A 27,772-nucleotide genomic window follows, 5' to 3' on the forward strand; every position below is an offset into this window, starting at 1 on the left:
GCAGAACAAGAGAAAACATATTTGAAGAAAGAAATCACTTTTCTTTCATTCAGAAATATTTTAGTCGAACGGGACCAGAATGATGTGGGATGTATCTCTACATTAGAATTCCTATTGCTTATTCCCATACATACAGCAAATGGTTCACACTAGCACACTTCCACTCCCCAAATGTTTTCTGTCACCCTTCCAATTATCACAGTTCTCCCTCACACAGTTTACATCATTATTCCTCCCAAAATCAGAGAGGGTGGGGGTTGAAATCACTCTGCTACAGAAGCTGCTCTTCTTAAGAAAGCTGGTGCTTCCAAGTGACTGCAATTCCTTTTCAATTTTCTCTTTTCCTTCATGGGGAAAAAAAAAGAAGGGAAAAAACAAGTCCTCCATAAACAGCCAAAAGTAGATTGCAACCTCCTCCTGTGTTCCTGACAAATATTTCCACTTGTCAATAGCAAATGGACCAACACTAGAACTATTTGCCTCATTTTATTCCCTGAAAAGAATACACTACTAAACACTATTCTTCTAGATAATGTATTAGTCTGCTGGCAGAAAAAGGGAAGTTCTGTTACTAAACAGCTGTTCTTCCCTCAAAGATGCCTCCTACTTGTTGAAGGGTACGAGAAGGAGTGGCAGGCCTTTGAGTTGCAGCAGAAGTCTTCCTGCCCACTAGCTGACTCAGTTGATAAAATTTTGAGAATACAATGCAGCACCACAGGCTGGGTTTTTTAGCTGCAAGAGAAAAGACTGCATGACATAAGAGTAATCAAAATTAATGAGTATCAGATAGATGAACAAATTACCTATTCTGAAGCCCCAAGAACTATGAAGTTTAGGTGAATGCCATAACACTTACAATACCATAAAACACTTCTTCCCAATGAAAAGACAAAATCAAAATGTTTATGACCCTGTTGTCTATCATTTTGTAAAAAGAACCAGAAAGATACATTGTGCTGATTTTGCTTACTGACCTGAATTTCATACAAAGTACTGCTAACTACCATGCACTCCACATTTCATAGTTTAATCATCACCATGACCTTTCACAACCCATTTGGTAAGATCCCTTATTTATAAAACAACAAATTCTGACTAGTAAACACCTAATTCACATGAGTCTTGACGCCAAAGCCCAACATAAGCTTCACTCTAGTCATGGAAACCTCAATTTTTCTTTTTTATGATGGGTTTATAGATCATAGCATTGTTCTTCAACAAAATATCTGCTAAACCATAGATTAAAAATAACATGAGAATAAGCTTCATACCCCTCCCCTAAGACACAAGTCACAAGAAGCTCCTAGTCTATGTACTCAAGAGTCTCGGGATAAAAAGGGGATGGGGAAGGGGTGAGGGGAGGATGACATGGACACAGGACACGACTCATGGTCAGCTACATGATGTAGAAATATATCCCACGGTTTTTCCAGCAGGAATACAGTTCCTATGTCTTCTGACGAGTTTGTAAATTTTAAATACGCAGGAGTGAGAACAACCAATGCAAGCTTTCAAGAAGAAAATAGTCTTTTTTTGGAAGGAAAAGTTTTCTGCAAGTTTATTTTATCTGGTAAGATTTCTGAGTTGCTTTAGGTTCATCCAGAAACTTTAAACACTCATTTAGGAAACAAGGGTTGTTCAATGCCTTCATTTGCTGAAAGAAGAATAGATCATTTTCAATAACTGTGACTGTATTCATATTAGAAAAAGGTTACGCGAGATTCTAATCTCCTCCAAAGCAGAAGCTGAATTCAGCAGCCTCCTCTGAAGGTTGATTTCTCTCCTTTGAAATACATTATTTGGAATATGACATTTATTATGAAGATTAAATAGAGCAAGCAGAGGGCAAGATATTTGAGGAAAAGAAGGTGAAGTCAGACAGGCACTCTCTCAAGCTCAATTATACATGGGTACCAATACAGGAATTACAGGACTAGATGAGGAGGTTTGGAAAGGATCGGCAACTGTGAAGAACAAGAGCCTGTTGAGATATCTATTGATAAGCACTGATATAAATGATTTAACAGAGCTGACAGGAACTGAGGCATCTTTCCTACAAAAGCCCTCACAGACATCTTTCCCTTCACACCAAAGAGAGGATCACAACAGGTAGTTTGACTGGAAAGGTCAAAAAATTGTAGAAGTGCAAGAAAACCTCTTTATTCAGCCATGAAGCCACTAAGAAGAAACCCACACATATAAGTTAGTGGGATCATTCAGAGTGTCATTTGCTGAAAGAAGGAGAGAAAGGCTATCACAGAGGGTAGTCAAAGATCTTAAATGATATGGAAGAAGCCTGAGAGAAAAACTGGTGCCATTGAAATAAGTTTCCTATCTTCCTTAACAAAGTCTTTTCAGGTAATGGCAAATTAATCGTATTTGGCTGGTAGTATAATTGCAGTGTGCCAGGATCTCAGATACTCTGTCTTGATAATCCAGAATATTTTCATTGACCAGATACATCATCAGCATTGGATGAAAAACACTAATAAAACAGTTCAAAGGTTCCAGCAGCATGCTACAAAGTGTTAGTTTACACGCATCACCAAGTGCACTAAGATTTCTGCACAGTGCGAGTTACCCTAGAAACCTTTAATCACCAAAGTAGTTTTCAGAAAGATCATTTACCAAACCCAAGAACTGCTGAATCTAGAACTGTCACAGTGCAGCATTCACTAAAATCTGGTTAAAATAATGTAACTTTTCAAAAAAAAAAAAAAAAAAATTCAAGTCTGGTTTTTCAGCCTAAGAAGTTTCCTCTGTTCACACAACAACAGGATGATTTTCTCCATTATCAATGAAGGGGGGGGGGGGGGGGAGGAGCAGATACGTGTATACCTCTTAAAACAAAATAAGGATTACCTTTCAATGTTTCCAGTAAGTTTTTGGCCACAAACCAACAGATGGCTTCAAAGAAAGGAAATTTGAAAAGATCTGGGGTTTTTAGCCTCTTCTCCATTTCATAACACCTAAATAAATAGAAATATTACAAAACATGAATGTCTCAATTATAAAATTCATTATTCAACTATGTAATCATTCAAATTGACACAATGTTCAAAATAAAATAAAATAACCATGGCCATGATAAATAAAAGAAGTCAAGTACCACATAGTTAAATCCCAACAAGACCACAGACAAGATTGAACTCTGGTCTCATCCAGGCTCTGACCTTATCAAGTTTGACTGCGGCACTTCTAAGAATAAAGTTGGACTTCATAAAACTAGGATACAAACCCAATGTGTGATCTTTTAACAGATGGAATTTTATCAGGATTCCACTGTAATAAATAAAAACAATATGTTTAGAAGACAGCTCCACATCTTGGACAAAAACTAAATACAGCTGCCCTTAGAGCAATGCTGACTTGAGGACGCTCATTTCAACTCAGTGTCGCACACCTGGGCTTGCTCAGTTTTGTTTTACTCACTTATACTAATCTCCAAAGTAGCGTTTTTCTTTCCTTTATTTTTCTTTTATTCACTTAAATTCTTGCATACCCTTCATTTTGTTTTTGAAACAAACTTTGCAGAAGTGAAATAAGAGTACGTGCTTGATACATTCTAACTGAAAATGCCACTAATATCTGTTTGAGAGCCTGTACCGATTTGATCCTGGTTAAGAGCATGAAGAAAAATATCTATTAAAGGAATATCCTACTTACTGAGGAAAAGCTATAGGAAGAGCTGAGACTAACCTGAGCTGCATGCCAATATTGAGGTTGTGCAAAAAGTTTCCTCCAAAAGCCATACAATCCTGAGATGTGAGCACAGCGTGAATCCAGCCTGAAATGACAGATTCTGAAACTTAATAAATGCATATAAATTATTCTAAGACTGTTTTAAAATACACATATAAGTAAAAATGCTGTACCTAGAAACAAAAAAACCCAAACAAATTTGTATTCTGTGCTAGGAACAAGTAATCTAAATTTTAACAACATGTAAATTACAGAGTTTCAGAAATCTAGTGGAAATGCAGTTTTCTGAAGGAGTTAAGATTAAGACTTTTTTCACAGGAGGCAGAGGGGGGATGCAAGACCACCAGTCATTTTTTAAGTAGAAATTCCCAGAAGTTTTCCCTCCAATCAACAAAAATAAGCAAGTCAGGAGAGGAAGAATATACTGAACAAAAGATAAAGTCATAAAAATAAAATAGAAATTATTTTCCTTACAATATTTACATGTGCTTACAGTAACTGAGCTGTTTGCACAACATAAAAAAGTCATCTACAATACTGAAGTTTCTCAAATAGGAATTCAGAAGTAGTTCCATTAATTATTCCAAATACAGTTGTCCTAATTCCAGAGAAATTACTACCAGTTTAAAACCCAGTCTAGGCACTCTGAGTACATAAAATTGTCACATAATTGAAATATTGTCCTTGTGAACTCCACTATTCAACGTGGCAAAGCACGGCCAACATTATGCTAGCAATCTAGCTGATTACTAGTGGATAATTTCAAGTAAGTACACAAAAGAACATATGATATTAGCTTGCTGATTAAAATTAGTTACCTTCAAAATTTATACTGTGCAGCTTTAATGTAAATAAACTACAAATAGAGTTTCTTCTTCCAAGATTTTTTTTTTTTCTGATTTTGCATGCATACAGATGATCTTTTGACAAAAGATGAGTTGGCCATACATTTGCAGATTACTTCATGGTTTGACTGAGTGTAGGCAAGACATACAAAAACACAGGAAGCTCCCCAACTTCAGGCAAGATCAGACCAAATCACAAGCAACTACATACTGCAAACTACCATTAAATACATGCCCTAATTCATTTAAGAACAACCAAGTTCTAGTTGTTGTGGTACCACACATCAAAAGACCTGAAACCTAGCAACTACGCTGACTAAGTAACATGCCTATTATGTAGACTGTGAAGGAAGTAAGTTACCAGAGAATGTAGAATACAATGCCACATGTAACCTAAGGGGTTTTTTTAATTAATATTATACATTGTTCAGTTTTACTTCTGTTCTTTGAGGTGCAGTGCAATGAAGATTGCCTTGTATTACCAGATGCATTTTGCATTTGTTAATACGGTTTCAATTTTTCACTCTTGCCATCACCATCATAGTGGATGAATACCTCTGACTCTCCAAGGTGTATGTGTATTTCAACCCTTTAAACACACATCTCCCCAGACACCAACAAAACTGACAACAAAGCCTTGTCACTGTTGCATCAACACCAAGGATTTTTATGGCATACCTGTATCAAACTAAAGGATTTAATTTTTTTTACATTTTACTTGCTATTTTTATGCTGCAGTTTTGATCAAGGTCTATGTAACAAGGCAAGAAAATTTGGTGTCGACCACACAGAATATCTTGAATAATATTTAAATAACTCTCAAGAGCCTCCCAGTAGGTGCTATTCATCTACATGCAAGATAAATTTTAAATCACAAGTCTACTCTGAACATATTTCAGAGGTCATAAAATAATTATGACATCCACTACCATCAGTGCAAGCAGGAACAGCAAAAGTGGTTTTCAGTAGAGATCAGGGTATTTTAAAGCCTTTAATCAGTCTTACAGAAATTTCCCATTTTTAAACACCTGTCTTGAAATCTAGTTTAATTTACTGGTTCTTACACTATACTCCATCATATGTATACGAATATGTATGTGTGTATACACATACACATATGTGTATACACACATTTACATTACAAAGTATCATTTTATGTGTATACACACACAAATACACATATACATTAGAAATTATCATTTTATGATACTTTTCTTTTTGGCCACATTATAGTGAGAGCTCAGATTCAGCTGATAACTTGGGAAGTTTATCTTCTTCAAAGATCTGTGGGTCACAATAAAGTTCTTCATTCGGTAATTCTGCATTCTTTGTTCATAGAAGTATGACCTTTCACTTAGATAAATGGAAAATTAATGTCATCTCTTGTAAAAAATATATGGTTTTAAAAAGCTCTGGGTGTTCAGAAATGTTAAGTGCATATATAGCTCCTCACCATGTAGTATTTATTCTGCGCAAGTCATAAACTAGAACAGTAAATACTAAACCTCAGAGGAGAGAACTGAGCTATGAGAAAAATGTAGTAGTCTGTCTAGGAAGTTCATGACAGAATAAGGTACTGAATATAATCTCCACGGCTTATTCCAGAAGTGGAATCATGCACCATTTTCCTTCTCTGTGTATTTAAAGCTTCCTCCCCCCAAAAAGGGAAGATAGTATCCAGTACAAATCTTTAATAATAAAATAATAAGAAGTATTTATATGGATGGGCTGGATAAGTGAAAATAAATTAACCGGCACTTACTTTATTGGCAAAATATGGTTTGATTTATTGAAGACTTCTAAGTTTATGGTACTTGGGAGTTTAGGGTGCTTCTGAAATGAATTTATGAACTCTACAGTTTCATAAACTATATCTACAAATATCCTTTTATTTTTAATAAAAGGAATTAAGACATGAATTCAATTATACATTCTTTGTCCCTATTTAGGGACACTTTCATTTTGACTCAGAAAGTCTCTACAGGCTCCACCAAAGTTCAGATTTCCTGCTGACAGAAAACAAAAAATGAAGAAAAAAGCCAAACAAACAAACAAACAAAAAACCAAAGAAACCCCACCCAACTTTTATTTTTAATCCTCTAGCCTACAGCATAAGAAGTTTATGTGATGTTCTTGTAATAATTTTGCCTAGTAGGTCTCACAATATTCAAAACCTGTAAAAACAAAATTGTATTATAAAATTAAGATAATAATTCAGTCTGGATATCTATCAAATGGTGAACAATGTGTGTTCTATGAATTGGAACTATTTCCCTGATATCCAAATAAAGTTTTAATTCTTTGTCTTATAATTGGGTAACAAGCACCCTTTCTTTCCCTGATAACTGCTATCTAATTACTTGTTTTGAAAATCTGAATTTCAAAATCTTTTATTATTCTCTCTTAACCAAAATTTTAGGAGAAACCAAATGTTGATAGAGCAATCATTTTAGGACACCCTTAAATCCTGGTGATTGAACATGCTAAGTCCTAGTAATATGGATAAAATCTTACCTGTTGGAACAAATAAAGTGTGACCTTGCTTCACAACACATTTGTAACATTTGTCAACCTTGTCCCCAAAATATACTTCACTCTGGGTGACAGATGAACTCCAAGACTCATACAGAGCCAAATTTTCATCAGTGGGCTTGATCAAATAGAATATCTTCTCACCCTATTAAACAAAAATGTTAAATAAATAAATGAATGTCCTCCTGGAGGCATACTACAACCTCTGAATCATTCCTAATGAAGTAACAGATTGATTTAAATGGTAAGTATTCCATATCTCCATTATGGAATGTTAGGGCTTCCTAGCCCCAGTGCTTCCCAACTGTAATCCACCAAAAGCTCAGTCAATAGTACGCTAACCAGTTGGTGTCTTGTGATGTAAAAGAAGCAAACAAATCAACCAAAACTTTTCATTGGAGTATAAAAAATTCCAGCTTTTATGAACAATTTATGGATATGTGCACACATGCCAAATGAGAAAACATAAGATGAAACCACTTTGCCTTTTTTTTTTTGATGTATACATGGTCAAAGTTTGTGAGAAGAATAAAAAGTTGAGTATGTCAATGATTTTCATTCAATTAATTTTTTCATACTAAAACCTCACTATATTACCTACCAGTCTACTAAAATGATCAGTCAACTAATTACAGCCTAGAAGTCACCAACAGCATGCTAAAATAAAAGCATAAAAATGCAACACCAACAATCAGTAATTCACTTTCAAGCTCCTCCTCTGGCTTTTTAAGCACAAAATTTCATACAGGTGATAATGCCATGGCAGAAGGCTGCACACTGAATAAATTTTGTTTCACATAGTCATAAATCAAGAAGTCTTCATACCCAAAGAACATGGTACCAAACTGATGTTCCTCCAAAATCAATATGAAAATCAGTATAGCTGTCCTGGACACCCATCAAGCAATACTTCTGAACAAAAGGCTTAGGGAAGACAGAATCATCTGGCCAATAATTTTCCACCCATGAAAGCTTTCTGGCAATATCTGGTACTTCCACTAATTCAGACATCCTTTTAAAACAAACAAACAAAAAAGAACCATAAATATAATCAAGAGTAAGCACAACTCTTTTTAAATGACAGGTTTAAATTTTTGTTTCCTACAAAGTTATTACTTGTGAATTAATACAAATGTTTTATACCCGCATTACATCACAGTAGCTGTCTACATAAAATATACAGCCTCCTATCTTTCCCACTACAGACTTTATATTCCTACACATACTGTTCAGCTTAGTGAAAACCACTTCTATGTTCAATGAATTTAAGTCAGTACTCACTTTGTGTCCGAGAATTCCAGGCTGATCACATTCAATACTTTTGGTCGGTCGGGATTTGTGAAATACTTAATATAATTATGGAGCTTCATTTTACTGTCTGCTTGTCTTGCTACATCTATTACATCTATCACTTTGTCGCCACCTGTGAAAAATAGGATGACTTTCTTAAACCTACTGCAGATAAAAACAGTCAATTAAGGTGCTTGAGAGAAATTTAACTTTTTTCCAGCCTTTATCAAAACATTCCTGCACAAAAACTCCACTGCTATCAGTATTCTCTTGCAACAGAGACAGATCAGTATAAAACAACTTTTTATTAGGTCTAACTTTAACTGCTGTAATCAGCTAAGGACAGGAGTCAAAACACTGTAAAAAAAAAAAAAAAATCCTCTTTCCTGTGGTTAACCAAAAAGAAAAAGAGCAGTATAGAATGATTGCAACTGGTTTAAAAAAAAAAAAAAAATTGGGTTTGTGGCTGCAATTGGAAAGACTAGCACAGAGAAAGTTATCACGGCAGATCTATTCCTCACTCTTCCTATTAATCATCACCACAGCACTTGAATATTTAATACAAGGACCACTGCGAATTCTTCACAAATAATAAATCCTACTCCTTACAGCTTGTAATTCTTAGCAAACTGAACTAAACTTGTGCCATAATTGGTAAGTTATTAATGTTAAAAACTACGCAGGTACTCCTTCACAGACATTCTACAAGCCCGCTCCCACCCTCCTTATATACAGACATAACTTTCAAGCACACAGTAATTTCATTGAATAATTGTCATGAGCGTGCTTCACTTCCAAAGGCAACAAGGATTGGTTTACCTACCATGTATTTTGAAGTGACACATCTGTAGAACTAGACAAGCAAGAAGCAACCTTTAACCAAGGTTGCTTTAACAACAATATAATAAGAGTAATTGTTTTATGTCCATTTAGTTATACAATGGTCAAATTTGACAATTAACTTTGGAATGCTGGAATATATCTAAATGTACATTATAAACACAAACTGTGTTAAAATTGCAAGTTAGTATCATCTTGAGAAATTCCAGTTGGAATAGTATTTATTCAGTTTTCTTATTTTTAATTTCAGTAACAGAACGGTAAATCTGTGACATTCTATTTTTCTCCCTAAACTGGAAAACCTGGCAGGTCAAAATATATGTATGAGAACAAGAAGACCAAGTTTCTCTCTGAATCTGAAGAGGCAGTATTCCAAAAGAAAAGATTCAGAAGTATCAGAACGATAATTACACTTCAAAGCAGAACACATTACTGTTTATTATCATCATAATGGTAACAATATACCCTATACTACATATTTCCTACATTCTGGTGCCATTGTAAAATGTTGATGGACAGAAAACCTACATTCAGCACACATCATTATATTAGGTTATCACAAGAACACAGACAAGGCCATATATAGACTTCTCAACTGTATGTTACAGGAAACGTCATACCCCAATTAGCTCAGTCTCTATTTCTCTGTACTGCACACTTACATGAGGCTGAAACAATTACAGACTGTCAAGAGATCTGATAGGAAAGAAATGGTCCTTGGGAAGCTCTAGCTCTCCTGCTAAAGGAAGCCAAGGTAGGAAATTTTCCAGGAAGAAAGATTTAATTCAGAAATGTCAATTTACTGAGCCCAAAACATTAAGTTTTGCAATATCCTAACCAATGATTAAACTTTATTGATCACAAGAGTGATTCATTCAATTCCCACAAAGAACACAATCTTAGAAGTCATTACACTTTATTGGTTTACAACACACAGCAGAAAAAGAAACCTGCATTCCGTGTTTAGCTTGCACCATAATTAACATGTTTGAAAGCTGAAAAGTAAGGCTGCACTCCTATCACATATCTACCACAGACACAAAAAAAAAAAGAAAGAAGAAAGAAAGAAAGAAAGAAAAGAAAGAAAGAAAGAGTGAACCAAAACCCCATAGCTTTAATTTTACTTTCTGCTAGTCTTCAATTTAGAATATGTATTTAGCACCCTGGAAGCTCTTATAATCATGCAAATATTTATTTTAATTTACAGACAGGATCGTTTGTAAGTACTGCAGAGTGACTCTTACCTACATAGCGTTCCACATCTAGAACAGAGAAAGTTGGCGGAGGAAGTCTGAGCCCCAGACCATCTAATTTAGGAACCATAATGGGAACATCAAACCCATGTTTTTCCAAGTATCTTTGTGTCAACTGGCTTCCATGCATTTTCAAAATTACTTCATCAGCACTGGTGGAAAGAAATAATAGAATATTACCATGACTGAAAAAAAAAAAAAAAAGTCACCGTTTGTGGGAGGACAGATGGGAATGGCTATATCTGAATCCAAAACAAATGGACCCAGTACTATTACATTAAGCATTTAACTAAAAGACAAAGAAAACAACCTAAACCAGCAAGGAAACATTTATTGTCATGCATAACCTGGGAACTCATAATCTTTCTGTATGACTGAACACAGTAATTTAAGAGGATGGGGAAAAGGAATTCTCAGAGAAGACATTCAAGTACATTTTGGTAACAACAACAACCACCTCCTTTAAAGAATTGTAAGTCATCATGTTTCAGTGAGATAGCCTATCACAGACAGCTCAGGATGAAAGTAAAACACATGTTTCTCCACTTTCCTCTAAAGCATGTGAGAATGGATAGACTCCCAGCTCATATAAATGTTCTATGTTATCTGGAATGAAACTGAGGACTACTCCTGGACTAGAGGAATAGACAGACAATATTCTGACAGTTCAGGCACAAAAAAAGAAAAAGAAAAACCAACCACTTATGCTACTGCCCCTACACCCCCACAAAAAAACCCAAACAAAACCCCCAAAAAATCAAAACCCCCACCACCACCCTGTAGCAGTCCCGACAGACAACATAACTCAGTGCAAAACTCAACAGAGGAAGCTACTGCACGAAAAGGCAAACGTATCCATCTAAAACAGGGATGGGGCAGTGGGGCGATTCTAACGGAGGAGGAAGTCATCCTCAACCTTAATTTTCTGAAACAGAGAAATGTTAGTCACCTCCCCCAAGACACACTCAGCTGACAACATTTCTCTATTTTTTTCACTGAAATGTGTAAGTAAGCTTCTGTACCTTGGGAAACAGCGAGCCCGCAGCTGTTTAACAAAGGTCCGTGTTCCAGCCTGCACTGGTTTGGAACCATCATCCAACTCTGTATAGTCATGTCTGTGCCAGTTCCTCCTCTTCTTCACTACAAGTTTCAGAAGGATTAAACATTGAATTAGTTAAATCAGATGGCTCAGATTAGCAGTCATCCCACCAGAGATCCAGACATGCCTCAATCACATTATTATGATTAACAAACCTTATTGTTTATGCAGGTGACACTCTACTTATCTGCAACAAACAAAATCTTTAGGACACCTGACAGTAATCCTCTATACTTCTATAGCTCCTTCTATGTGAGAACCTCAGTGCACTTCATACATTATTTAAGACTCCATATCCAGTGCAGCACAAGCAAACAGCAGCAGCCTAAAAGCTGTCCAAATCTAAAAAGTCAGCAACAAAACTAGTAGAACTTTAATTTCCTAAAGCTGACTTTTTTTGTTTTTTAAATAAACAGAAGAGTTGTACCTCTTCAAGATCCATAGACTTCATTTTATGCATTAACAAAGAATCAACAGGACCTAATCCCATTGTGCTATCTCACCATACAAGCATACCCATATCCAGTCTGATAATATTACTACTATTCACTACTATATGCTATTTGAAACCAAACCACCTTTCTTTTATATACTACTTATGTCTCTGTAACAGTTTTGGGCATAAACTGTTTTGGGCAGGTGTGATCTATACTATGCAAGCACAATACATATAAAGCATGCATTGCGCCCCAAAACAACCAACTTCTGAGTGGTTTGAAGTTTTAATGCACTGTTACAGCATATTAATAATGAACATAGGATAAATTAATGTTCTATTACAATTTGGGGCATCTGAAACTGATAGTTCCGTAGCAACTAAACGGCATTTTTAACAGTTCCCTGTACTTCAATGGCCAAGGAAAATGAAAAACTAGCCATTCTCATAAAAACTGTTGTGTTGGTCTCCCCAAACGACATCATCCCCAGACGACAGACACACAAATGAGAAAAAAAACCTATTTTCATAGAATCATAGCATGGTTTGGGTTGGAAGGGACTTTAATGATCAGCTAGTCCAACCCCCTGCCAGAGGTAGGGACACCTTCCACTAGACCAAGCTGCTCAAAGCCCCATCCAACCTAGCCTTGAACACTTCCAGGGATGAGACATCCAGAACGTCTCTGGGCAACCTGTTCCAGTGTCTCACCATCCTCATCATAAAAAAATTCTTCCTTATATCCAATATAAACCTACCCTCTTTCAGTTTAAAACCATTACCCCTTGTCCTGTCACTACAGGCCTCAGCAAAAAGTCATCTTCTTTCTAAGTCCCCTTTATATATTGAAAGGCTGTAGTTTAGAACATTGTAAGCTGTATGCAGTCTCCCCAGTAGAATTTTTTGGCCTTAAGTGAAGCAGAGGACAAAGTGACTTATGATATCATAGTGGCCTTACTGCCCATCTTCAAATTTTGATTATTTCGTGACAAATTATTTCATAATGGATATTTCATTAATTCATCTTCATCAACCACTCATTTTGTGTCTTGATTTATAAAGAACACAAGCTTACTGCTTTGAAAGCAAGCCCTTGGTTGTATCATCTATCTGTTAGCAAACTGCACTTTGGAGCACTTTCTGCCTATACAAATAAAACTATCTCTTGTACGCAAACATTCAACAGGCTGAGAAGCCCTACTAAATTCCCAACAGGTGCCTTGGCAAAAAGGACCACCATCTCATCATCTGGGAAAGTGACTCCAACAGTGCTCAACTCGCTACCTTTTTATTGACTTACCAGTATATCATTTACCACGCTAAGAAATATACTAAAGGCACAGTAATTTTTAGGTTGCGTTTCAGTTTTTCCTAAAAAAGCCAAACTCTGCTCTACAGCATTAGATAGTTGCTACTGAAAGACTGCCCTAAGAAGATTTACTGATACCAGATCTACAATTTAACCACTAATATTAAGCAGAAATTTAGTTACATCTGCTGAGGAAACACAGAATAGGGAAAAGCTACTGTTACTTGTCAACACAAATGGTGTTTTACAGGCATATACAAAACAGCCTGCAATGCAAATACAACACCCAGCTGAACTGTATTAATACAAATTTGAACTTTATGGAAGAGCTCATTCCTAAGTTTACCAAAGTCACGATGCACCCAAAATCTAAAAAAGTGCTAGCAATACTGAAAACACAGCTAACAGTAACAGGAAGATAAGGATTTTAGAGGGGAAAGGAAAAAGTAGTTTCTAAAATTTAAAAAAAAATAAATTGCTGCTTCTCCAGAAAAAAACAGTTGGTTATACAGGAATAACTGACACCTTATATAGTCATTACACATAAGAGGTAATTATTCCTACTGATAAGCTGTTTCCTACAGATGTGACAAAATGTACCCTTTAGAAGACATTCAAGAGAATTAACTGACATTTATAGCTATTTGCTAACCTGAAAACCAGTGCTGAAGAGCCTGCTTAATGAGCCAACTATCCAAATACAGTAAAACTTCATAAATAATGAAGCCAGGTTTATTAAGTTTTCAAAGCTATTTTCTCAGTCATAAAAAATAATACAAGAAATTAGTGGCTAATACTAATTTGCAACAGAGTAGTTTTTCATAAATTCACTGCTGTTATAACAGCTTATTAAAATTGTAAGATAAGCTGCTGAAGAGATTTTATAGCACAGAACCAACTTTTAAAAATCTGTCTTTCCAACACCTAAAAATCAGAAATTAAAGTCATTCCTTTACTTAGTACTTGGCAATGTATATCATCCTTCCATAAGTAAGAGAATACTGAAGAACAGAAAACAGTAATGGAAAGTTTTCCGACTTACATATCTCTTAATTCTAGACCTTTTATAACCCCACAAGACATTACAATAACAGTTGCAAGAAAAATAATTTAACTGAATGGATCCTCATGCTCAAATTAAAACAAACAAAAAAACCTACATAAATTGAAATGCATATAGAACAGCTCCCCCTCCCAATTACTCCAAACTAGTGGAACGAACTAGTGTTCACCCTTGCTGTTCCTCAAAACTGAGGCACAACCTGCTGTGACAACACTAAAAATACATACACTAGAAGTACACTAGACAGTTGCAGAAGCGTTGAGAAAAAGAAAGGAGTGTGCTGGAAGTTTTCAGGAAAAGTAAGCAGAAAGCTATTTTTAAGTTACATTCCTTATAAACTCAAAACAAGGGGCCAAAAACTGTACATACTTTAGGCAAACACCATTCCCTGCCTTCTCACGCTACTACTCTGTTTGCCTCAGAGGCCACATGTTAGACTTCAAATGGGGACCATCGAGAGGTGTACATCTACACAATGAGGCCCCAAGTCTTGGAAGTGGTCCTCTAGGTGATTCCCAGTGATCAAAAAGGCAAGAGAAATGTTAGCATAGGAAGTAAATCATACATACCACATACAGTAACATACAGTAAATCATGGAATACCACTTCCAAGGCCTAGTACATCATCTCATATTGTCAGCTCAGACCAAACACTGGCATTACTACCACATTCAGAAAAAACAGGTGGGAGGATATTTACAGAATTTGAGAATATAAAACCCGATTAAGAAAGTAATGTCCTGACAACCACAGTCCTGTTAACATTTATTGCACCTCACGCTCTCTTAAAGCTCTGGATTCTACAGTCTGGTGACAGACTTGACTCCCAGCATTCATGCAAATAGAGCATTTTCAGACTTAAGGATCACTGAGAAAAATTGGAAAATAACAAAATATAATATGAAGACTCTAAACCAAGTAAGCTAAGAAAACTCCATAATGTACTAGTATTCTTTTAAATTGCTCTTTTTTTATTATTCAGGATTTGGGGATTAATTATTCAGCATTTTACACGTACAGCTGTTTACTAAAGGTCTTGTAAAATTGTTGCTCTTCCAAATCAACAAGAGGATTTTTTTTTTATGTATTTTTCTTTGAAATACAGGAAGAAATTGATTGGTTAATTTGATCTTTACATCTGACTATGCAGTAGCTTATTGAACTGATTGCAGTAGTTTATTGAAACTTTTACATAATTAATTTTGCAGAATACTGAAAGTAACCATCCATTTGGTAGTACAAAGTATGTGTTTCTTGCATATTTTTAATAAATTTTTTGCACTACATCATTTGATTAGATGGATTATATACACAAGTGTCGGCTGAAATCACAGATATACTTGCCCTTTAAACAAACAGCTGAATTTTTGTCTCTTTCAAAACTCCTTTAGACAAAGGGATTTTAGAATACGAAGCTGTAAACAACAATGCTTTTTTTATTTATGTACATAATTTCATATGATTGAAGGACTCTGGAGCATTGCTACAACACTCAAAGTCATGAGACATTATCAGCCTCTCTAAAGTAGAGCCCAAACCACAAACTATCATAGATTTGATTCTGACAGCTTTGCTGAGAACAATTAAAAAAATTCCAGGTGAAGACATATCACCTCTGCTTGGGTTGATAAGTGACATGTCTGAAGCTTCTACTAAATCTAGATGATCTGCTTACTTGAGGCAATATGAAGTAGTAAGGATAATTTTTACCACAGATTCTTGTCTTTTTGAGAAGACTTCCAATACAAAAATCACTCTTATCTCACTGTCAAATTGCTGCAGGTGAGACAGAGCTTGCATTAGAGCCAGCAGCCTCTGCATTACAAGAAAGGTTATTCACAGGCTTCATGGTGGAACATACTAGTTCTCCCAAATCAAGAAGAGAAAAGAAGTTTCAAATTTACTAGTTTATTATGTTGAAAGTCGGATATGATCCCCCTTCTACTCCTCCTCCTAGTCCCTCTATTCCACAGGCAGGAAAGGTAGGGAAAGAAATGGCTGTTATTTGTATTCTGATTTACAGGAGAGACATGAAGATTTTTAACTGAAAATGACAACTGGAATACTAAAAACTACAAGCATGTAAAACAGCATTTATCTTACCTTTAAGCCCCTAACCTAAAAGTAGCTAACCCTGAATTTGCATACTATACAAGATACTTATCTTGCAACATACATTAATTAGATCAATAAGTAATGCTTTATCACTTTGTTCATACTCCACAAGACTACCACTGAGGGTGCAGATTCTAGATCTTAAGTCACTGCTGACTACAAATCATTATGTGGTCTTCAAGCAAAAGAAACCACATTAGAAAACACAAATGACCATGATTTAGTGCTTGGAGGTTAAAGACACACAGTACATATAAACATTTTTCAGGTCTGAACATAGAAACTTAATTCATTGTTAAAAAGGTGAAATTCATTTTTACATAGTTTCCTTTTGAGAACAGAAGTCATGAGGAAAAATCTAGAAAGTTGGATAAAGCAGCATCCTTTCAGTTGTTACAGAAAGACAAAAACTCTTCCATCTTTCCACTGCAGAGCTCTGCAGCAAATTTATCTACTGAAAGAAGAACCAAAGAAGATATGCCTCTTGCTGCTCTGTTTCACAGACTCCTCCAGCAACTCCTAAAATTGCACAAGGACCTTGGTGGAAATTTATTTATAAATCAGAAACCTGAAATTAGGAGCTGCGTAACTCTCAAAGGCATAAATAGGAAGGAAAAAAAAACCCCACACACAAAAACCAAACACACCACATCACAAACAAACAAACACCACCTACAGGAAGTTCATATTCTCAGATTTCACTGGACTGTTGTGGCATATAGCCTACAATCATCAAGAACGGTAAAACAGCTAACTCCTACATTTTCTCCAAGTTGCCTTCCTAGGTATTAGAATTTTGATGATTAAAATACAGAAACCTTAAGCCATCTTTTGGATTTTCCTTTTTTTTTTTTTTTTAAACTACAATTCCCTAATTTTCATTCTCTCACTCTGTCAAGTCCAGATTGTTTTCTTCTAGCTCTGTGTGCTTTGATTTCTCTAATCCATAGCGGTGGCTCATATTTTATTCTCTCTGCATCTCCAGATCAAGGAACCTTTCAGGATGGTTTGTTTGTTTTGTGTTGGTTTTGTGGTTTTGTTTTATCAGCTGAGAGTTAGTCATGTAGAACCAGCACCTTCTGAGTAATCAGACTAATCTTGAATGTTCTTCTGAACAGTCTTTTTCAGTTGTACATTGTACTGGGTTTGTGTGGCAAGGTTCTGGTAGCTGGGGGGGGGGGCTACAAGAGTAGATTCTGTGAGAAGCTGCTAGAAGCCTCCCCCATCTCTGACAAAGCCAATGCCAGCCAGCTCCAAGATGGACCTGCTGCCAGCCAAGGGCAAGCCCATCAGTGACAGTGGTAGTGCCTCTGTGATAAAAGATTTAAGAGGGGAAAAAAAGTTGCTGGGGCACAGAAACTGCAGCCAGAGAGGTGAGTGAGAACACATAAAAGAAACAGCCCTGCAGACACCAAGGTCAGAGAAGAAGGAGGGGGAGGAGGTGCTTCAGGTGCCGGAGCAGAGATTCCCCTGCAGCCCATGGGGAAGACCATGGTGAGGCAGGCTGTCCCCCTGCAGCCCAGGGAGGACCCCACACCGGAGCAGGTGGGTGCCCAAAGGAGGCTGTGACCCCATGGGAAGCCAGCACCAGAGCAGGCTCCTGGCAGGACCTGCGGATCTGTGGAGAGAGGAGCCCACACTGGAGCAGGTTTTCTAGCAGGACTTGTGACCCTGTGGGGTACCCACGCTGGAGCAGTCTGTGCCTGAAGGACTGCACCCCGTGGAAGGGACCCATGCTGGAGCAGTTCATGAGGAACTGCAGCCCGTGGGAAGGACTCACGCTGGAGAAGTTTGCGGAGGACTGTCTCCCGTGGGAGGGACCCCACACTGGAGCAGGGGAAGAATGTGAGGAGTCCTGCCTCTGCAGAGGAAGGAGCAGCAGAGACAACGTGTGATGAACTGACCCCAACCCCCATTATACCCCGTCCCCCTGTGCCACTGCAGAGGGAGAAGGTAGAGAAAATAGGGAGTGATGCTGTGCCCAGGAAGAAGGGAGGGGTGGGAAGAAGGTATTTCAAGATTTGGTTTTACTTCTCATTACCCTCCTCTGGTGGATTGGTAATAAATTAAGGTAATCTTCCCCAAGTTGAGTTTGGTTTTGCCCATGATGATAATTAGTGAGTGATCTCTCCCTGTCTTTATCTCAACTCATGAGCCTTTCATTATGTTTTCTCTCCCCTGTCCAGTTAAGGAGGGGGAGTGACAGAGCGGCTTTGGTGGGCACCTGGCTTCCAGCCAGGGTCAACCCACCACAAACACAGAGAGAACACAGACTGAAAGCATAAAATAAAATTTGAATAACCCATACTTACTTAGAGAAGGTCCATGGAGAATTGCACAGTTGGGACAATGGTACAGATCAATGTCAACAGCATGGTGCTCCTCTACCCCAACACAGCTGGAATAATATTTTTAAAATGTTAGTGAGAATACATGCAAGATTTATTTTTCAAGCTAAAAAATAATTAAATCTTAAGTTTTTACCAGAACATGCTTAGTCTACAAAATCTTAATGAGATACCAAATTACCTCAACCACTGGGTTGCCACATAAATTTTGAATAATAATTTATCGCTGAACAGAGAACGCCATTTAAAAAAAAAAAAAAAAAAAATCACAAAAAGGAAACAAGAATCAAATTTCTTTAAAAATGTGTCCACAACATATACCATTACCCCTCAACACCCCCAAAAGCTTTGATCCTAATTACAGGAAACAGTTCATGCAAAAATCATTCAAGCAATTTGCCTTATAAAAGTTATGTTTTCAAAAAAAAACTAAAGTCTCTATGCTGTCAATTTATAGATGATACCATGGGTTTTTTTCTTGGTTTTTCTTTCCTTTTTTTTCCTGCAAAAAGCACATAACTGACTCCTACCCTCCAAGACAAATCAATGAAGAATATTTTCATATTCTTCCTGAAATCTTTACAACTACTTAAGTTACACAAGTGACCCCACAAATCACTTTGCAGAAGTGTTTTTGTTTTAAAATAGCAACAAGTATTTCAAAGAGCACTTGAGAAATGTAATGTTTTCCCAGTGCCCATTTTTTCCCCAGATACAACAGTCAAAGTGGGATTAAAGTTGAAGATGTTTGTCACAGACATGACAAAACATCTACACTGCTGTGTATCTAATTAACACAATTTAACACAATTTAAAAGTCAAAATAAAGTACATTTTCTTAGAAGTTGAAACACTAGAGGTTAATTGGAGAAGACATACTTTTGCACAAAGTTCTCAAGAAAAAAAAAGTAATCTCTACTTGCTGGTAGAATCTGAATCTTAGCAGAGCTCTTTCTCTCAAAGGTCATTGACACTTATAAAATTGCTGACTTCTGTATAATACAGAAGCAAGGCTACAACATGGAACATTTACACCAAAATTAGGTATTTATATTCAATGCATTCTAGTAACATGAGAACTTGAACAGTACTCCATTCAGGTAACCCGTTTCATATCAAAAGTGTAATGACAGCTTAAACACTGAAGCTTTGAAATGATCCAGCTACACAAAGTCTTTTCCCTAGCAGCCTAGTGCCAAATCTGCTGACACGCTCCAGTAAGTGTCAGTACACGCTGCCAAAACAATATACTGAACAGTCTAGCATTCAAAGCGCACCAATGAGCAAATCAAATCTGAAACTGAAGAGCATCTCCCATGTAACTATCAATAAGTACACCATTCTGAATTCTCTATGAACAGATTCAGCTGGTTCTTCTACTTCTCCATTTGCTACATACCACATGAAATTTAGAAATTATATAGCTTTTTTATATACATACTATTTTAAAATCTAAATACAAAACTCAGCTGCCACAGGTCATCACAATTCTTGCAATATTTAGTATCTGTTTTAAGACCAACAACTACAGAAGTCGTTATTACATGAAAATTCAGCTGACACATAAACAAAAAGGAAGGCAGAAGCAGTCTTTAAAAATACATGCCCCATTTCCTTCTGCTTGTGTTCTCTCTCTTTTTATAGAATAGATGAGTGACTCATAATCCTATGTATAATAAGAAAACTGTTTTAAAATGTACACTCTAAAAGCCCCAAATGAGAAGGCTGGTTTTATACATCCTTAGGAATTCCATTATTTTAGCTAAATTTCTCATTTTTTAATAGCTAAAGATATTTATGTTGGACTGGATCTTGATCCAAGTTTGCACAATTATTCAAGGCAACACAGTGCTCCATGGGAAAACTTCACTTACTCCCTTTCCTTTTTCTTGGTGTTTGATACATTCATCATCACCCCACTCAGATTATCTTGCTGACTAACAGTAAAAAATTTAAATCAAAGTATAGTAAAAATACCTTCAAGCTTTGACAATTGTTTGTCATATTCTGTTTAAGAATGTTAATTTTATTGTCTCTTATAGAATGTTACAGATAGCCTGAAAATAACGCAGAAATTCTGTTAAGTACTAAACACTTTCTCTGACTTGATTAATTCCATAACCTTTCATGAAGGTACATGGGGTTTTGTGTACAGAGACAGCAGGTGACACTGGAAGGGTATTAGAATAGCTGGAATAGCCATTCAAAAAGCAAGTAAACATTTTTGGTCTACTATTTATGCCCTAAACTCAGAGCTAACTGGGAAGGCAAAACACTAACTGGGAGATACTGGAAGTGAATCTAGTAGCAGATACCTGACTGATGCAAAGGGCAAGTGGGGTGCCAGCACCTCCAAGAACAAGCATTGCCAAGGATGCCAGAGAGCATATCAATCACATACACCACCATTACAAGTGACTTTCCTGAGTCCCTTTCCGCAACGCACAGAGATGAACCTGACATTAATCATTCTGGCTACTAGCAAGTAATCAATTACTGTTGTAAGTGCAACTTCAGGCCTAGAGCAACAGAGCAAGGTCACCAAGAGGTATCAGAGAGCCTGGAAAGCATTAACATACCCAAACACAGTAACACTCCCAATCCGCTAATGTTTTCCTGAATGAAGTATCGTTATTACCCTTCACCTCACCATCCATTTGGATTGAAACGTCTTTAGTGTGTATTACCTAGTTGCTGAATTGCTCATCTCCTGCAGGGAGGCTGTAGACTAATCCTCAGGAATGGTGAAAAGCTTACAGTATTAACAAAATAAAAAATAAAATACAATTATAATTAAAAAAAACTAACTGTAAGAGACTATGCAAAAATACATCTCTAATTCTCTTCATGAAGGTGGAAGGCCTGAACAGGCCCAATTGTACTTGAAATGGTTCTAGAAGCAGTAGCAAGATAGAAAAATTTAGTTAAAAATAGACTCCACGATATCAATCTCTGAGTGGTCAGACTTTCATAACTTCCCCAAGGTGTCTAGTATCAATGCAAGGTCAGCAAAAAGTAGTAGAAGAATTGGGCAAGTGTTATGTTTTTTCACATTCAAGAACATACCCATCCCTGGCAAGTGAAGAAATCCCTTGCTACTCAAAGTTCAAGGAACCAATTCTCCAGACTTAAGTCTCACTAGAAGGTAGATGGTTTTGATTTACTCTCAAATTTCCATTTGATTATTTGAGCTATGTAAAAGGAGCAAGTGTAAATCAAAAACAATCAGAAGAGGACTATCTAACATATCTGATAGATACCAATGGATTTCTGCTGTTCTGTAAAGGTAAAATAAAACTTCTTTCATGAGATGGTGAGAGGGAGGAAAGTCCTGCAGAGGCTGCTCTCTACTGCAGTATTGCTATTAATTTAGAATTTAAGAGATGAGTACAGATAATTCCGTATGACAGATTCAACAACCATTTCACAATTATGCTGGAATGCCTTGTACAAGGAGTTTGCAAACTACTTTTCATCTTTTCCAAGCTTTAAAGTTACTGAAAATTACATTTTCCAAGACCCCCCCTATATTCTCCCTGAATAAGCACTATGGGTGATGTTCTTTTTCTTTCTCTACTATCTTATTTCTGAACAAGAACTTGGCACATCCTCTTCTTCAAGTCCACCCTTGCAGCAGCACCCACAACCTTTCCTTGCTATGTCTCAGAAAGCACTGCAGACTTTATCCGTAAAAGGAGAAAAAAGCACATGTCTTGACATCCAGTAGGAAAAAAAATCAATAAAAATCCTGACCAATGGAAAAATACTAGGAGTATTAGAGCATGTTCCCTGTTACTAGGATTGCAGGGCTATAGACAATTACTAGGGGTATAGGCATGCTTCCTATTATCTGACAGAGCAGATCCCCAAAATCCTTTTTCAATTTCCAGTTATCCACAGAACAGCTGAGAAGACACATAGATACTGAGTCCCTACTGTGTCTTAACAGGATGAAGAAAGGAGTAAGTCAATTCTAGAGGTAGCAAAGATTCATTAGTAACAGGACAGCCTTAATTGCCCCACAACTTAAGTCACTACCACAGGGTACAGTCTCATATAATATTAAACTGAATGTTGCTGTTGAAAAAAGATCCCACCCTCCTTCCTTCAACTGTCTGACCACGGACTTCCATTGTTTCTCATACAAGATCTAAACCATCAGGCAGCCACATGACACATCAGTTCAACAAGCTGATCCAAAGGAAAAAAATTAACCACCATTCAACTCACTTTTCCAGATAGGCTTTAGACCCTAACAATAAGATTCCTATAAATAAAAAATAAACAAAATGGTACATGTTACACTTATATGCAGTTATTTAACAAATATATAACTTAATGTTACTTTCAAGACATGATATTTGAAAATATTCTGTTATTTCATCCCTACACTTTTTTGTCTTTCTAAAAATCTTTGCTAAACAACAGGAAAGAGATGTCTGTTTAGCAACCTTATGGCGACAATATACACATATAAGAAAGAGACTGACACTTGCTTTTTTAGTATCAGGCCTTATTACTGAATGTCAAACCATCACAGATGAGATATATTTCAATTAATATACTGAGCAAATAACTCTTAAGTAGTAGGCAAGTATCATAGCTTTCAGTTTACCTTTATCGAAGCTTTCAGTTTTTCAGTTTACCTGTAACAAGGTCTGCAGTTGCTACTTTCAGTCCTAATCTGTTTGAGTGTAACAAAACCCAAAATACTATTGCATTTATTATTCATGCACATTCTTCTATTGAGAAAGAAAATCGGTATACGCAATTTCTCACTCAAGTAACAGTGCTCTTCACTCCCTCAAAGCACAGAGGCTAAAATAAATAAAATCAGTACGTTACATCTTGTCAAAGAAAGCTCAACTCCACAGAACAGATTCTGACAAGTAGAAAACTAATAGGAAAATTATGATCAATGGAACAAATCTATCAAGTTACATAATGATACAGGTTCAGTTACAGATACAATAAAACCTTCTACCTACATTTAGGGATGTAGCCATGTATTCAACATAATCACCACGGTACCCAAAATCTCAGGGAAACAACACTGACATACATTACTTGTACACTGATTCTTCCATTCCATAATTCCAGTCCAGTCTGAAAGTGAGTTGATCTGGTTTTGAAACGGAACACATGCTTTTTTCCCCAAGATCTGGATTTTAAGTACAAGTAGTTCAATTTATTGAAATTGCTAGAATGAAGTTAAGAGAGAAAGGGCCATTACTTTTACAAAATACTTTGACATCTGAATATTTGATGTAATCAGCATAATCTTACTTCTCATCATCTATGTTTATGAAAAGATTGTGTGGAGAGCTCATTTTCTATACAATGAAATCATTGTAACTATTAAGAATTTAAGCAAAAGAGTAAAAAGACTGTTCAAACTGCAGTCAAAAGAAGTACATGTTCAGGAAATCCAAAGAACTTCACATGCAGAAATCCACACTGAAGTCAAACAACCTTTTCACTACAATGTAAGACTGTTCGGAAGAGACACACAGTCCAGCTAAATTCATAATAGCATTGACCATCATGGATTACGTGTAACAGTTTTATGAGAAGTACTTTTCCTAGTAACAATTTCCTGACAAGGCCAAGTTAACATTACCAAAGTACTTCTGATTATTCCTTCTGTTTAGTATCATCTATTAAGCACATACCCAATTTCTCCCTCTTTCTGACATCAACTGAGATTTCTACTTATTCTTCCCAACCAGACTGATTGCGTCAAGCTGCTTTAAAAGAGTATTTATGTTTTCATTCCTGTCCTTTTAAAATCATTGTTTTACAGAAATGAAAGTCTGAAGGAGCCTAGACCTTTTAGTGTGGATTTTAGCAAAACAAGCTGCCTCAAGAAGATCCGAAAAATAACATTTAATAAAACTGCAGCAGACCTCAAAACTAAAGACCATGCAGTGACAGCAGAGAGAAAAGGCATTTTCAAAGCAGCAGTGATAGCTGAAGGCTTTATTTCAGTGTGAAACTGATGAGATAAACCAGGGTGATACCAGCAAGTGTATCGAGACATAAGATTTATAGGAAAGAAAGAAAAAAAAAGTATATCGATCTGACCTGAAGAAAATTTTTTAGCACTTTAAAACCAGTAATCAGTGTAACCCTTCACATAGGAAGCAAAGCACTCTGCTCAGGAATTCAGAAAGACTCTCTGTAGCAGTTCAGACTCCCACTTTTCTCCATTCATTCTCCGAGGGTGGCCAGACTGACACACCAAAGAAAAGGAGAAACAACAGCCCAATCTTACTTCAAGCACTGTGTCTTGGCGGAGTTGCACCTGCTAGAAGCATGTTGAAGTAAATGAGAGCTATCCTGTCCTTCCCACAACTGATGCAGGAAAAAGGATTAACATTGGATTTCAAGTAATTCTAGGAATACTGGAGTCCAAATTTATCTGACCACAGCTAACATGAATTTTAGTTCTGGTTATAATGCAAAGTCTATAGCAGCTTTGCTTTCCTATTAGGTAGCATGGGCCTTACATACACAAAAGAATACACGTATTAGTTATTTGGTTCAAGGAGAGAGGGCATTGGAAGGGGAAGAAAAAGGACAGAAATTAACTGTCTCCCTATACACTGACAACAAAGGTTTTCCAGGTCTTTAAGAAAGTTTTTCCATGATGTATTTTTATCTCCTCCTCAAGACTCCAAGCCAACAAAAGTTTACCTCTTCCCCTCTAAGATATTCCAGAACCTAGTAAAAGCCCCTGACACATAACTGCATCTTATTTACATAATTTGCCTTATTTCAATTCCCAGTCAGGGTTATTCTGTTATAATTCTGCTTACAAATGAGAAAAGAAAAAAATAATCCTAAACTTACAACTAAACAAAAATAAGTACTTTAAAATAATACCTACAAACCACAGAGGTTTTAAAGGCAGAACCACTGCTCTGTCTTGATTCTATGGAAAGAAAAACAACAACAAAAAAAACACCAAACCACAAAATCTTCAACCCATTTAAAACAGCTGCTATAGCTATCTTGAAAGAGACATCTTAACTGAGTGCCTGTGTGTGGTTGTATTCAAACTACTACCCAAAATTGCTACCATTACTTCCCTAGCAGAAAAAGAAAAAAAGAAATAGACTAAGCTCCACTACAGAGATAACAAAAGGGTAGAAAAGGGAAGTCAGTATACAAGTTAATTAAACCTTCACTTGAAGGTAAATAAGCTTTTATTTTTTTGGTTATATACTGTCTACACACATTCACTTGCCTCACCTTTTTTAGTTGTTCGTCTTAATCTTCCTCAGTGCCAACTTGCACACAGACTCCTGTTAATTATCACTCTGTCTCTAGCCATCTTAATGCAACACTGCATATGATGTGGTTTTAAGAATTACTGGCATCCCAAGTCCTTTGACCACAATCGACACAAATTTTAGTTCCAGTTCCAGTGTAGTTTCCTATCAGGTAGCAAGGGCCTTTTGTACGCAGAATAGACATACTAGTTGCTTGTAAGAGAGAGGACATTGGAAGGGGAGGAAAGAAGAGAGAAATTAATTGAATCACAAACACACGAACAGCCTGTAAGAGAAACTGAGGTTCAACCCAAAATGACAAACAAATCATAGGAAGCAATGACATGATATAGCTTGCATTGATCTAACAGCTTGCAGCCACTGGAAGAGGCCGATTACTCATTCCCTTCCAAGCAAGCACTCCCACTCCCCTTCCCTGCAATGGCCCTGGTATTTGTCTGGTTACAAGGCAACCTGTTTTCACTTGCTTATCCAACGGAAACTAACCTAGCCAGTTTTTTGCCTGTTTACCAAGTTAGCTTACAGCACCATCGGACAACTATAAGAGCCAATCCACGAGAGGGAGTGGGACTATGTAACCTGGAGAGAGGAACATGAGAAGCAGGACTGCCCCTTTTGGCAACAGAAGTCGCTACACCCAGTCAGGCCTACTGTTGACCTTCACCTTCATTATTCACTAATGCTCAGAACTACTCCGATCTAATAAATTGCCAATAGCTTACCAATTAGATTGCAGGGAACATCCCTCCCTGCATCTGAAAAACTTCCTAGAATTTAATCATATACCCTACACAACATCGAAAAAGATGTTACTAAGTTCCAGAGATGCATACATTGGCATTAGATGCCGTAAGTGAACCAAGGTTTTTTTAGATAGCACAACATTTAAGATGGTCTTGTCTGACTGCCTTTAGGTATCCCAGTCCTTCTTTGATTAAGTGTTTATTTTTATCAGTTCCTTGAGACCAGTTATCTGTAGCTCCAGCTACGAGAGTAGCTGAGGCAAGTACCAGGCAGATGTATGACTTCATGCCACTACCAATACGTTATTTGCCTATAAAACACTCTTTCCAGTAATTCACTGAAGTACAGCCGTAACTATAACAGTCCAGAAAAACAAACAAGTAACCCAAACAGTTTGAAAGCTACATTTCTAAACCACATCAAACATGGCTTTCCATAAAGCAGGACAAGATCAGAAGGACAGATTTTCAGCCAGATTCCCACCTCCTAGTTTGAGAGAAACATGATGACCATTCTGAAGTGTGAAGATATCTACCTGCTCTTAATAAAAGAAGTATCACTTTATGGCAGCTTTTAGGGAAACAACAAGACTTAATGTTTAATGCTCACTCACAGCAGTTTCTGAATTCCAGAGTTACCTACACCGAAGTCTCACCAAAAAAATTTATAATAATATTCTTATGTAACAAGTGTCTCTTTAATACTAGACACTAGGCCAACCACCTCTTTTAGGCGATCTGCACTGTATATTAAAAGCAGTTTTTAATTTATTCGGGAATTTGTTGGTATGTCTTCAGGAGTTCCATTTCCTTCTCAACACGTAGAAGCGTTGACTGTTCCTCATCAACAAAGGGCATGGACTGCAGCCTCCTACAGAGAGAGTACTAGCTGGTTATTCCGG

The 27,772-nt window shown here is 36.8% G+C and overlaps 1 protein-coding gene across 2 annotated transcripts in view; it reads right to left on the minus strand.

Annotated features, from left to right (window-relative positions):
* KDM7A (lysine demethylase 7A) overlaps positions 1-27,772 on the minus strand; it is a 69,182-nt gene that overhangs the window by 25,367 nt on the left and 16,043 nt on the right. For both annotated transcript variants that reach the window (XM_069807522.1, XM_069807521.1), the window contains exons 2-9: positions 18,797-18,882; positions 11,485-11,602; positions 10,454-10,614; positions 8,361-8,502; positions 7,905-8,091; positions 7,062-7,224; positions 3,700-3,787; positions 2,863-2,969 (exon numbers count right to left, since the gene is read on the minus strand). In XM_069807522.1, the coding sequence (XP_069663623.1) occupies positions 2,863-2,969; positions 3,700-3,787; positions 7,062-7,224; positions 7,905-8,091; positions 8,361-8,502; positions 10,454-10,614; positions 11,485-11,602; positions 18,797-18,882 (1,052 nt within the window). The remainder of the gene's footprint in view (positions 1-2,862; positions 2,970-3,699; positions 3,788-7,061; positions 7,225-7,904; positions 8,092-8,360; positions 8,503-10,453; positions 10,615-11,484; positions 11,603-18,796; positions 18,883-27,772) is intronic.

This window comes from Haliaeetus albicilla, chromosome 19 (assembly GCF_947461875.1).
Source record: "Haliaeetus albicilla chromosome 19, bHalAlb1.1, whole genome shotgun sequence".
In the NCBI taxonomy this organism is placed as follows: domain Eukaryota; kingdom Metazoa; phylum Chordata; class Aves; order Accipitriformes; family Accipitridae; genus Haliaeetus; species Haliaeetus albicilla.